This window comes from Camellia sinensis, chromosome 11, assembly GCF_055761805.1.
Source record: "Camellia sinensis isolate YWXY chromosome 11, ASM5576180v1, whole genome shotgun sequence".
NCBI classification, from domain to species: Eukaryota; Viridiplantae; Streptophyta; class Magnoliopsida; order Ericales; family Theaceae; genus Camellia; species Camellia sinensis.
In genome coordinates, this window is record NC_138971.1 from 170,229,362 (window position 1) to 170,243,734 (window position 14,373).

Below are 14,373 nucleotides of genomic sequence, written 5' to 3' on the forward strand. Positions count from 1 at the left end.
GAGTGGAAATCCACGTTCATGCATGAGCCATCCCCAGCATTTCGGCTTGGAACCTATTACATTTGTTTTTAGTAGTATGTTGTACTTAAAGTGGTGAATTTGTAATTAATTACTTAGTTAATTAATTTCGTAATAGTCTAATTAGTTAGTTTAATTAGTTAGAGTGTGTTGTAATTATTTAATTAGCTAGAATAATTAGTTAAATTTGTTGTTGTAATAATTAGTTAAGTAGCTGAGCCAATTCATGAAGTTCAGTGAGACAAACAATTCAAAAAGATCTTAACTGCAACATGAGAATGTCCTCTATTGATACTTGACCAAGTAATACAAGTTACCAATATCCTATTGACTATTCTAGAAATTTGGATTTACTAGCTTCAGTTGCACAGCTTTGATAGTTTTATTCGCTTACTACATTATACGCTATTGTCATTTGTCTGGTTACATTTTGGACAAGAGTTGCATGAAATTCTTTTTATTTATTTATTTTATCAGCAACAAAGGATATTTATTGATAAATAAAAAAGATACAAAAAACCCAAAAGATGCCAAGTGACAAAGTTTTTCCCACAACGAATCCTCATCTAAAACATATCTTGAAAGATTCTCGCATTCCTTTCCAACCAAGTGGCCCAAAAAACTGCAAAAACAACACATTTCCAAGGACACACGACATGAATTATACATCTAAAGTAATAGTCTTAGGCGTCACCTGAAAGTAGCTTAGGACAAAAGCGACTGACATTACACCTAAAAATTAGAAGGAGAAATACACACAAAAGGACCCTACTGATGGAGTGCACACAAGATATTTAAATCGCCTCAATATTGCAGCTCCTCAAAAACAGGATCCACAGATCCTCCCCACTTCCCATGGTATGACTCCAAAAGCTTCTCAGCTGGTGTTACACCTAAAAAAAGGACACATCAGACCGATTAACAATAAGTATTCAGCTCTGGTGGAAGATCTGTGATTTGATTAAGGATGCCAATGGTTCTAGCATGCTCTTTGATGTGGTGGAGAGAGGAAGGTGAGGTTCTAGGAGGAGGAGTTTTTATGGCTTTGTCAGGCAACGGTTGAGGCTTTAAATAGTCTTATGAGACGCCTTATTGAACAGGGCAGGAAAGGAGTGCTAAGAACTCCTGAAGCAAAGGATGGGAGGGCTGGTTGTTAGTGGCAAAGGTATTGGGGACTTTGGTCAGTGAAGGATGGAGAGATATGTGGAGCCTCTGAGATCTCTTTCCTTGAGGCAGCAAACATCCAACCATTGCCTAGTAAGGTCGTGAAGGTGAAAAGCAGAACAGTGGGAAGGATGTGGGTTATTCATACAAAATGTATAAGATTTTGTAATGCATTGGTGATCATTGTTATTTTTTAGAGGTTCCTCCAAAAAAAAAATAAATAAATAAGCCCGACGGATAGATAAAGAAGCTTGAAAATAGATAAGCAATGTTAATGTATGGTTCATCATTATTTACATAAGACTTAGATGAGCTACCTGTTCTAACCACCTCAGCCACTTCAATCAAGAATCCTGTTTCCTTAAATCCTCTCCTTTCCAAGCCATCCTGCAAGAACAGATTAAGCCTTCGTTTGGAAAGAGCTAAAATAGTCTGACTTTTTGGTTTTTTGGCTATTTTAGCTTGACATTTTTAGCTTCTTTCGGATTGTGTTTTTGGCTTTTTTGACTTTTGTGAGAGAAAAAATGTGATGATTATTGTTTGAATGTGATATTTTGTCTTATTGGCTTATGTAACCAATTTTGTCTTTTGTACTTTTTTAACTAAAAAGCCAAAACCAAACATTATGAATTGTAAAATCAACATTATTGTAAGAATAAATGTATAAAGAGAGAATAAATTGTGTATATATTGATATATGTTATTGTGTAAATACAAGAGAATGAGCCCTCTCTCTTTATAGAGAGGAGAGGGAGACAATTGGAATACTTAAGCACCGAAAGCATAGTGGGTGAGCTCTTTACAGCTTACAAATGCCAGCCTACAAATGCACTATAGTGTATAATATATTATATTGTTAACAGCCCCCCGCAAACTCAAGGAGGGTAGGAACTAACCAACTTGAGTTTGGAGAGAGTAACAAAACAGGAAAGTAAACTGATAAATAAAATAAAATAGGATAGGAGACACTGTATGGTCGTGTCGAACCGTTGTAGCAAATAATGTCTGGACAGTTTACGAGGTCATGCCGGACCGATGTAAAAGCTGACCGGAATCAAGATCGGGACAGTTTATGGGGTCATGCCGGACCGTTGTAGAAGGCTAACCGGAATCAATGTCGGGATAGTTTATGGGGTCATGTCGGACCATTGAAGATGCTAACAGGAATCAAATGTCGGGACAGTTTATAGGGTCATGTCGGACCGTTGGAAAAGGCTAACCGGAATCAAATGTCGGGACAGTTTATAGGGTCATGTCGGACCGTTGGAGATGCTAACCGGAATCAAATGTCGGGACAGTTTATGGGGTCATGTCGGACCGTTGAAAAAGTTGCACCCTCAAAAGGTGTGCCCAATGTTGTCAAAAGGCGTGCCATCAAAAGGCGTGTCGGATTCATCATGGCGAGGCACGTGAGTGCCTTGGTTGGCGCGCCCGTTTGTCGGCTGGTGGTAAGAGGCGCGCGATGCGCGTGGCTGCCTCGGCTATAAGACGGAGGCTGAGGCTGAGGCAAAAAACCAGTTTGAAACCTCTGAAGTTTGGCAGTCTGAAACACTCTGTAAACCCTGCTCTGAAACACTTAGCAACCCAAAAACATGGCCTCTTCTTCCTCTTCTTCCCGTGGTCTGCTTACGCTCTTTCCCGAACTGAACGAGTCAACAAGAGAGAGAACTGGTGCGGAGACCAGTGAACCTCAACCAAGCACCTCTGTGTTTGCTCCGTTAAACTTTCCGATGCGGTCGGTGGAGCAAAAAATGGCGGTGCAGTCGGATGTGGAGGCCAATCAGTATACTTTGAAGGCATGCGTGGAAAGCATGACGGCGGTCACAAATTTGTCGAACCGGCTGCAGAGTAGGACAAATGAGGTGCAGCATTTAAACTCCCAGCTGGCTCTGCTCCAACGCATGTATAAGGATGCGCGAGCAGAGATAAGCGTTTTGAAAGCGGAAAACAAGGAGCTGAAGCGAAAGGCCACCGTGATGTTCCGATTTGGAGGGCCGCCATATGCGACAGTGGAGGAGCAGGGAGTGAATGTGCTTGGTGGATTAGGAAGCACAGAGGCAGCACCGTCAAGGACCGCCCAGGACGGAGGCAAAAAGAAGAGACCGGCGGCAGAGTAGGTCGGTGGGTGGCCGTCTGCAGAAAAGAAAACAAAGCTGTTGTTGTTGTTGTTTTTTTTTTTTTTTTTTTTTTTTTTTTTGTGTAAAATGTGGATCAGGGTTGATCCCGATATGAATAAAATGAGTGTATTGTGCAAATCTGTTTTTGTTTTTGTTTTTGTTTTTTTTTTTTTTTTTTTTTTGTTTTTTTTTTTTTGGTAATAAGAATAATAAGAATAAGATATTAAAAGGGAAAGAAGGTGCACTGGTGGGTGAATAAAAAAAAATGGGTGGAATAAGGAATCATAAAGTGCATGTGGGGCGATGGGTTGAAAAGTAAAAAAAAGAGAGAAAGAAAGTGGGGTTTGCAGGTACATTTGTGACTGGCAGTGAGCATAATGATGAGTTCTTTGTAGATGAAAATGGCCGAATCAGGACAAGAACAAACCGTTCTGGTGGGATCCAGGGTGGAATATCCAATGGAGAAATAATAAACATGAGAATAGCTTTAGCGTCTGGAAAGAGCAGAAAGTGTTTGGCTTTATCAGTCTCATCCACCATCTGAAGCTCATTATCTGTGGCTGAAGATGGGCACGGATCAGTGGCTAAGAGGGATATGCACACAAGGGTTCTTGCGACGCCGATCGCCGCCACAAGGGGATTAGGTACAGGGGCGTTCGGAAGAGGTTTGTGGAACGAAGAAGTGAGATCGGCATCGCAATTGTCGATCACAGACGACGATGAATCGCAATCGCTGTGACAATCCTCCGGCGGAACCGGCGGTTGAATCTCGGCGGCGGCGGCTGAGGAAATCGAGCAACATGCTTCTTCTTTCTTGCAGAAATGGTTCTTGGATCCTTTACAAGCATAAGATCATCCAAAGCAGATGAAGAAGTATACCTAGTGTCTCTAGGTCTAGAAGCCTCGGCAGGGAATTTCTTTCCAGATTGTGGTTTCTTCAAGCCATATTCTTTTGCTGCATCCTGAAGAGAAATCCCACTCAATTTCTTTAAAGTCTCATCAAAGCAACTGCCAGAAGTACTATGAAAACTCCAGCTGTGGCGAGACGACGACTGAGATTCGAAGAACGACAAGAACGCATCCATGGTTCTTGAGAGAGCTCGATCGATTGATTCAATTACAAGGTTGTATCTATGTAGGTATGTATATTTATGTATTGATAGAGGTGACAGCGGAATAGGTTGAGGTCCGGCGGGCGGCCAAGGCGAGGTTGCCGCCCGCCGGTGAAGCGAGAAATACTAAGATCTTAACCTTGCTCTGATACCATGTAAGAATAAATGTATAAAGAGAGAATAAATTGTGTATATATTGATATATGTTATTGTGTAAATACAAGAGAATGAGCCCTCTCTCTTTATAGAGAGGAGAGGGAGACAATTGGAATACTTAAGCACCGAAAGCATAGTGGGTGAGCTCTTTACAGCTTACAAATGCCAGCCTACAAATGCACTATAGTGTATAATATATTATATTGTTAACAATTATCATGATTGGAAACATTGACAACAATAACAACAATAACTTTTTAACTTACCTTCGCAAACCTTACAACATCTTCAGCTACATGCTTCAGCAATCCGTCACGAAATGGTGTCTTTAGACCACTTTTTGGTACCTATCAAATACTTTTCAGAATTAGATTTCCATCTTGATTGCAAAAAAGAAACTGTCCGTATTTTAATATGATAGAACATAAATTCAAGGATGCAAACCATCTTGTAATTCAATACACAAATATCGAATAAAGAGATGCAGATCATGGCTGTGCCGCCCTTTACTTGTTCTAAGTCTGTATATTACCTTATTTCTCAACATCTGTCTTTCTTCTGCGGTCCAATCGGCTATTAAATCTAGCACATTTTGAAGAGAAATATCATCATATAATAGACCCACCTGAAATTTAAATAACCACATAAGTTAATTATGCTATAAATGCAAACTGGACAGGTGTCAATCGTCAGATGAGTTTATGCTCTTCAGAAGTGAGATGACAATAAAGAAACCCTTAAAAAGTGAAATAAAAAATGTATGTCATATTTTTCATTTTTTACTTAATCAATAAAAAATTGTCTAAAAAATGAGTACAGACACGACTATTGTGCACAGCTAAAAGGTATTAAAATATGTCTTAATATAAATTAAGTAGTTGTTTCAGCATTGACAAACTAATGAATGTAGAATACCTATCCAATGAATTTATGATACATTTCAATCTACATAAAATCCAGATTCATTTATGCACATTAGTTGACTACACATACAGATCAAAGAGGAGAAATACCCAAAATGCAGGCAATGCACTTAAACTCCACCTAGGCCCCACATCAGCTCCCCTCATCTCCAAGTATCTCTTCAACCTGACCTGAACGAAATAAATAGCATCTGGCTTTTAGCTAGCAATTATAACAAATATGGAAACTTTTTTTGAAGTTAATCTCTATTGCATTAAAAATAATAATAATAATAATAATAATAAATAAAAAAAACCTCGGGTTGTATTGTAGTCAGATGATTCTCCCAATCATTGAGGGTGGGTAATTCACCCGGAATAGGAGCAAGTTTTCCTGCCATGAAGTCCTGCAAAAATATTATTTCAGAAGCATTACACAAAAAAATAAATAAATTAGAAGTACAAGACAAAAATTCATGGTTGAAGAAAATGAAGCAAGAGTTTCACAGGGTTATAAAAGAAAGCCTAAAAAAAGTGAAGCAACTAATAGGGATAGATGGAAACCCGGAGTGACAACCCAGAGCAATCAATATACTTCTTTTTCTGATAGACGAATCACATTGGGACATCAAGTGCATAATCTACATATTGTTCGAACCTGTACACAGAAAACATAAGGAAAGGTCATCTATATCCTTCATTAAATTACATGAAGACACAAGATCAATCTTTAAAATTTATGAATGCAAGATTGGAAAGAAAATCCATCTGACAGCCCCCAAATTATACTGCTTAAGGTTTCAAAAGAAGAAAATCAAATAGATGTTAGAACATTCTTATTATAGAGTCATGCAGTAGATATATATACACACACATTATTCACAATGACAAACAATATTTTCTAGTTAACATGCTCTTAAACTATGAAGAGAGAGAGAGAGAGAGTTAATTATTTGTCATCTCAATTTTAGAAACATTTTCCCAGACAGTTCAAAAGATATTAGCATATGCTATTCTTTGTTTTTTGTTCTTGTCTAACAAAAATACATTACTTACCCAAAGGAGTCATCAAAAACAAAGGGAATCATGCCAGTACGATCGTTATCCACATCTGTCCAAACTTGGCTGGTGAAACATATGAGAATTAATACATTAATTCTATTGAAATAGTCTAGAATTATGAAAGGTGATAAGTAGATGGTAAGTTATAGAAACCTTCTCATACTAAGATAACCATTCGGCTTTCCTTCAGTGAAAGGTGAATTGGCAAACAAGGCTGTGGCGATCTGTTTCAATTGCTATGCTAGTTAGATTACATAGAACCAAAGAAATTCTAGTAAGAACAACAAAGAGCGCGTTTTTACAGGCTGCAAAGCAAGACTAGCACAAAACTTCCTGATCATGTCCACTTCAGAACTGAAGTCCAAATTGACCTATCAAAGCCAGAAATGATATCCAACATTCCATTCAGAACACAAATTATAGATTTGGAAGGGGAAAACAAATGCTTAGTGACTTCAGGAGTCTCGATTTGAGACGGCCGAAACACCAAAAATGTTAAATTTCTCACACCTGAACATTGCATGTCCGAAACATCATATCAAGTCCAAGAGAGCCAACTTTGGGTAAATAATTCCTCAAAATCTCATTTCTTCCCTGAACCAAAAATAACTGTGTCAGCACACAGGTAGTTGATCTCGTATTCACATTTCAATGTAACATAATGTTGGTTTCTCTTCTTTTTCTGTTTCTGTTTCTGTTTCTTTTTCTTTTTCTTTTTTCTTTTTCTTCTTTTGAACGATTCTCACACAACACTACAAGAAAATACACTTTTGGTGACCACTTTTGCCGACTAAAAATATTTTGGTCATCAAAAGTTGTGGAATTGGCGACTAAAATTTATGTCAGTCGGTAAAAGTACAATATTTAGCTACTAAATTTTTTTAGTCGGGGTATATTGATTATTGGCAACTAAAAAAATATTTAGTTGCTAAAAATGCCTCAATTGGCGACTAAAAAAATATTTTAGTCGTTGTATAGTTAGTTTTGGCTACTAAAATTATTTAGTCACCGAATGAAAAATAAAATTTACTGGAATAGTGTTCGTTTTTTTTTTCCACCTATTATTTTTATATTTTAAATAAAAAAATATTTCCAGAATTTGTTTTAAATTTTTTATGAGTTTTGAATAGGATTTTGGATTGTGCGTTTAGTTATGAGTTGTAAGTTTTTGAATTAAATATTATATGTCACATTATTCATTTCAAACTCAATTTAAAACTCTTTTCAAAACTCAGGGTCGGCCCTGGGCATAAGCCCACCAGGCCATGGCTTAGACCTCTCAAAATAGACCCAAAAAATGGGTCCCATTCCATTATAATTTAGTGTAATATATTGGGATGGTGATACCCCTGTTCCGTATTATGTTAATCAGTCCCTAATACGTATGTGATTATATGTTTTGATATGATTTTGTGTGCCATTATGTGAATATATGTGATTTTGGAATTCTATCTGTTCACCGTAGGAATATCTATCTGAATGATCTGCTTTGGAAATTAAATTGAAGGCCTTATCGGCCACGGAACCCGAAATCGATTACGCCATTGTGATTGGCATAATTTTTAGAGCCTACGGTGAAATTTAATTGAAAAATTGATTCGGGTTAGATTAAGTCGATTTAATTGATAAATTAAAGCCCAGTTACTTTATTAATATTATTTGGCCTTAGTGGGTTTTGTTGTAAGTCTCTATACTCCCTATTCTCTCTTATTCACCTCATTTGACTGAACTTGGGACTCAAAACATAGAGAGAGCCGGCTGTTGAGAGGGGGAAGGAGAGAATTGTGTAATTGTTGGCTCAATCTTTGGAATTTGAAGATTTAGCTCAAGAATTGACTAGAGCTTAGAAGATCAACGCTTCTAGGTGAGTAATTCTTAGATAATAGTTTGTAACTTTGTGTGTTCACGCTAATTTGGTGATCAAGAGTGAGATTGAAATGAAATTGTGTTGGATTTGTTGAATTGAAGCTTAATATGTGCATGCATGTAAAGACTTACTTTGAAATTGCATGTTTGAACACAAATGTGTATAATCCATGTGAAATGTTAAAGGAAACTCATGTTTTGATCACCATTTGTGTTATCTAAGTTGAGAATGTGGCTAATTCATCACATGCATGTACAAATTAAGAAGATATGAGCTTGAATGCATGAGTTTGTTATGTTGGTGTTGAGTTTGACATATTTTGGGACATGCATGTGGATAAATCAAGAAATTGAGCTTCATAATGTTATAATCTTGCATTGGTGCCATGTTGGTATGATTATATTTTTGATTTGAGCCAATGTATGCAACTAATGTAGCTGGAAAATCGATTTGGAGCTTAAGAACACAACCTGGAATTCCAGAATTTTGACGTCCGCTCGAGCGGGGGAAGTGCCGCTCGAGCGGAGAAATCGTGCTCCCAGGACTTTTTGCAGAGTTGGATGTCTGCTCGAGCGGGATGTCTCACGCTCGAGCGGGGAGTTTTTGTAGACAGGCCTTCCGCTCGAGCTCTCTATTGCACGCTCGAGTGTATTTTTCATGCAACCAGTACTTTTGCAGGCCTTAAGGGTCCCCTCGAGTGGGTAATTCCACGCTCGAGCGGGGACCCTGTTCTCTAAAATTTTGTATGCTCATTCTGTGTTTTGTTTTCCGTTCTCTTTCACTTGTAAGTACTCTTAGGCATATGTTAAGCATTGTAAATAAGTTAATGAGATAAGAATACAGCCTAAAGAGGAATATGTGAATCAAAGAACGGATTGAACTGTTAGTGACCCCTTTTGTGTTCATGAAATGTGTAGGGTCAAGCTCCAGGGCAAATCCGCAAGTCGATCACTGTGATTAATATCGATATTTGAAAGCTTATCAATGTCCAATTGTGTATTCCCTTATAAGCTTATGAGTTGCTAATTGGGATTGTGGACAAAAGTCTGACATGAATGAATAGATGGACCAAAGGTCGTTTTGATAATTATAAATGGACCAAAGGTCGTTCTGATAGAAATAAATGGACCAAAGGTCGTTTTGATAAAAATGAATGGACCGAAGGTCGTTTTGATAGAACTGAATGGACCGGAGGTCATTTTGATAGAAATGAACGGACCGAAGGTCGTTTTGACGTGAAGGAGTGGGCCGAAGGCCGTTTTGACGTGAATGAGTGGGCCGAAGGCCGTTTTGACATGAACGAGTAGGCCAAAGGCCGTTTTGACATAAATGAGTGGGCCGAAGGCCGTTTTGACATGAACGAGTGGGCCGAAGGCCTTTTTGACATAAATGAATGGGCCGAAGGCCGTTTCGACATAAGTGAATGGGCCGAAGGCCATTTTGCCATGAATGGAAATCTGAATGGGCCGAAAGCCAGAATGTTTGGAACTACAGTTACTTGATTTGAATTTCGTATAGTTATATATATCTGTTAAACAGAGTATGAATTGGGCCCAAGGCCGTTTGGAGCATGTTGTTCTACATATTGTTATGTAACTTCTGTATTTGATATTATTCACTGGGCTATCGCTCACGCTCATTCATGTGTTTGTAGGTGAGCCAAGGGAGGTCCAAACCCAGCCCCAGTGAAGTCTGTCAGGAACAACATGAGTTTTGGAGAGTCAGCCTTGTGTCTCACGCACGAGACGCATCCTTGCCATTTTTTTTTATGTATTTACCTTTTGTCTTGTTGGCAGGGACTTTATGTATATTTGTATACATTCTGTTATGGGTTGACTCAGTTTGAATGATCCTGTCGATAAAGAATTTTATGGTATTGGACTTTTGATGTGGGTTATTAACGTATATGTAAGTGGTTTATTTGATGTGCATATAAGCACGGCTCTGTGGACAAAGTTTTAAATTTGTGCTTCCGTTTAGCCCCTTTACTCCATTGAGTTACGTTTGTTTTAGTATTGAGGCCGTAGGTAATCTCAGGATTACTGGCCAGTTATGTCCTTAACCCATAGGGGCGGGTTCGGGTCATGACAGAGTGGTATCAGAGCACGAGTTAATAACTCACACACTTGTCCAAAAAGAGCAATAAGCGTCTAGATAAGATCTAGGATGCATTCATGCGAAATATGAATTTGGAAGCATTGATTATATGCTTAAATGTTTTGATATGAACAATTATATGCTATATGTTGTGAACTACTTGCATTGCAAGTTATCTAAATGTATGTATGCTCCTTGTTACATGCATACTTGTGTATATCCTGTATAAAATATAATGCAAGTTTAATCAGATGATGAGAACAAGAGGAGATGAAATAAAAGAATCCTCAACTACCAGAATGGACAGAATGGAAAGACTAATACAGGAAATGGTAGAAGTTTTGAGACAGCAACAAGAGTGGCAACAACAGTGGCAGCAACCATATCCGCCACCTCTACCTCCACCTCCGGCACCACCCGCGCCAGATAATCAAAATGATGAACGGATAATAGCTCTCACCAAGGAATGCAAGAAAATGAAACCACCACAGTTTCACGGGGGATTAGATCCGTTGAAAGCCGAAGCGTGGGTCCTCGGCATTGAAAAATTATTTGAAGTGTTCCCCTATTCAGAGACTCAGAAAGTGCTCCTAGCCACTTTTATGCTAGAAGACGAAGCAAGAAGATGGTGGATGTTGATGCGAGAAAATCTTAAGGATGTTGACTGGGTAAAGTTTCTAGAAATATTCTATGACAAGTACTTCCTGCAGTGTGTCCGGGATAGAAAAGTGGCAGAGTTCATGGAACTCAAGCAAGACAGCATGACTGTAGCTGAGTATGAGGCCAAATTTACTGAATTGGCTAGGTTTGCACCACACGTAATTGACACTGATTATAAGAAGGCGAGACATTTTGAAGGTGGACTCTGAAGTGACATCCTAGAGAGAGTGAATGTCCTGAAGTTGGAGACCTACATTGGGGTGCTTGACAGGGCCATCATATCAGAGACTAACATAGCTAGACAGGCTAAGCCAGTAACAGAATAGAAATGAAACAAAAGACAAGGTTTCTTTTCGAAGAAGAAATTTCTGAAAAAGCAAAACACGGGCTCTTCAACTACTTCAAGTTCTTCCCGAGACACAGCTCCCATGTGTAACATTTGTAGCAAAAGGCACCGTGGAGTCTGTTACCTTGCATCGGGAGCCTGTTTTAAGTGTGGGAAACAATGGCATATAGCTCGAGATTGTAATCAAAATGGTGGAAAAATAGCTGCTAGTTCCACTGCATCGATCCCGAAGTCGGGAAATACTGTGAAATTTGCCACTACTGGGGATACGGTGAGATAGATGAGAGTTTTTGCGCTTGTTCCGGGCGATACACGGAATGCCAATGCCGTTGTCTCAGGTACTATTTTAATATGTAATTAGGATGCCTTTGTATTAATTGATTCTGGATCAACACACTCATTTGTGACATATACATTTGCATCTAGACTGAATAGACCCCTAGAGTTATTGCCATATTTGTTATGTGTGTCTGCTCCATCGGGGGAGTCTGTGTTATGTGACTATATATATTGGTTTTGTGGCATGCATATTGAGGATGCTACCCTATATGTAGATTTGTTGCCCTTGAACTTTAGACATTTCGATGTAATTTTGGGCATGGATTGGTTTACCAAGTATTGTGCCACCATAGACTGTGTGACAAAAAGGGTTGTATTTAACCCACCAGAACAGAAAGAGATTGTGTTTGTGGGTAATGGGGTGGTGCCTCCACCTTACTTGATAGCTGCAATGAAAGCATGTAAACTGATCAGGAAATGGTGCCAGGGTTATTTGTGCTATGTATTGACTGAACAATCTGTGAATGCTGAACTGAATAATATTCCTGTTGTTAGAGAATTCCCAGATGTGTTTCCAAATGAATTACCAGGGGAATTGGTAGACAGGGAGATAGAGTTTACTATTGAGACTGTGCCAGGCACCCAGCCTATTTCTAAAACTCCATACAGAATGGCTACTGCCGAAATGAAAGAATTAAAGGAACAGTTGCAAGACTTTCTCGATAAAGGGTTTATCCGGCCTAGCACTTCGCCTTAGGGTGCACCAGTGTTATTTGTAAAGAAGAAGGATGGTACTTTGCGCCTGTGCATTGATTATCGGGAATTGAATAAGGTAACGATAAAGAACAAATACCCCATACCCCATATTGACGATTTATTTGACCAGTTACAGGGATCACAGGTGTTTTCTAAGATTGATTTGAGATCCAGGTATCATCAGCTAAAAGTTAAGGCAGAGGATGTTGAGAAAACCGCATTCAGAATGAGGTATGGTCATTTTGAGTTTCTTGTTATGCCATTTGGAGTGACTAATGCTCCGGCAGCATTTATGGACTTAATGAATAGAATTTTTAAAACCTACCTTGATGAGTTTGTTGTAGTCTTCATCGATGATATTTTGATATACTCTAAAGATAGACTTGAACATGAACATCACTTGAGAACTGTTTTACAAATACTTCGGGAAAGGAAATTATTTGCTAAACTAAAGAAATGTGAGTTTTGGTTGGATGAAATTGTTTTCTTAGGACATGTGATCAACAAGGAGGGAATTTCCGTAGACCCGCAGAAAATCGAGGCAATTGTGAATTGGTCTACACCAACTAATGTGACAGAAGTCCGTAGCTTCATGGGCTTAGCTGGGTACTACAGGAGGTTTGTGAAGGATTTTTTGAAATTAGCCGTGCCTCTTACCCAATTGACACGTAAAGGGCAACCATTTGAGTGGAATGAAGAAAGAGAATAAGCTTTTCATGAATTGAAGATGAGATTGACTACTGCACCAATTTTGACACTACCTTCAGGTACAGAAAATTTTGTGATTTTCAGTGATGCATCTTATAAGGGTTTGGGTTGTGTGTTAATGCAGAACAGAAAGGTTATTGCTTACGCCTCTTGGCAGTTGAGGCCACATGAGAAGAATTATCCAACACATGACCTAGAATTGGCCGCAGTTGTTTTTTCTTGAAAATCTGGCAGCACTATTTGTATGGGGCAAAGTGTGAAGTCTATACGGATCATAAGAGCCTGAAATACTTCTTCACGCAGAAAGAGTTGAATATGCATCAGAGAAGATGGCAAGAATTGATAAAAGACTACGATCTAGAGATTCAGTATCATCCCAGGAAGGCTAATACAGTGGCTGATGCCTTGAGCAGAAAATCAATAGGGGGTATGGCTTGTTTGCTTACCGAACAAAGGGAGATTTTGCAAGACTTTGAGAAGTCTGAAATTGAAGTGGTAGTGTGTGAACAGGGCGGATTGATAGCCGCTATTACAGTCGAGCCGGCAATTATTGATGAAATCAAGTAGAAACAGAAAGAGGATGAGTTCCTCAGAAAGGTAATGGATGAATTTGAGGCGAGTCCAAAAGCAGAATTTAGCATTGAGAATGAAATGTTGAAATTCTAGAACCGAATATGTGTCCCTGATATCCCGAAACTTGAGAAGAGGGTTTTAGATGAAGCCCACAGGTCCATATTTGCTATGCATCCGGGTAACAATAAAATGTATCGGGATTTGAAACAAACCTATTGGTGGCCTAAAATGAAGAAAGAGATTGCAGAATATGTGTCCAAGTGCCTTCAGTGTCAGCAAGTCAAGGCTGAACATCAGAAACCAAGTGGTCTACTTCAACCCCTTCCTATTCCTGAATGGAAGTGGGAACATGTGACTATGGATTTCGTTGTTGGCCTACCTCGGACTTCTCGAGGTATGGATTCTGTTTGGGTTGAAGTTGATAGACTGACTAAATCTGCACATTTTCTGCCTGTCAAAACTACATTTATTGCTTATAGATTGGCTACTATTTATGTTGATGAAATTGTCCGTTTACACGGAGTTCCGGTATCTATTATGTCAGATAGAGATCCGA

General features: G+C 38.8%; 1 protein-coding gene across 1 annotated transcript in view; it reads right to left on the reverse strand.

Moving 5' to 3' along the window:
* Window positions 1–546: 546 nt before the first annotated feature.
* The window catches only part of LOC114299622 (glutamate--cysteine ligase, chloroplastic), a 31,523-nt gene continuing 17,696 nt past the window's right edge, over window positions 547–14,373 (reverse strand). Inside the window, 11 exon segments of the mRNA XM_082895662.1 lie at window positions 547–911; window positions 1,500–1,569; window positions 4,834–4,914; window positions 5,100–5,192; window positions 5,581–5,661; window positions 5,787–5,876; window positions 6,034–6,127; window positions 6,526–6,594; window positions 6,685–6,755; window positions 6,834–6,902; window positions 7,042–7,125. Coding sequence (XP_082751788.1) covers window positions 823–911; window positions 1,500–1,569; window positions 4,834–4,914; window positions 5,100–5,192; window positions 5,581–5,661; window positions 5,787–5,876; window positions 6,034–6,127; window positions 6,526–6,594; window positions 6,685–6,755; window positions 6,834–6,902; window positions 7,042–7,125 — 891 coding nt within the window. The 3' untranslated portion in view covers window positions 547–822.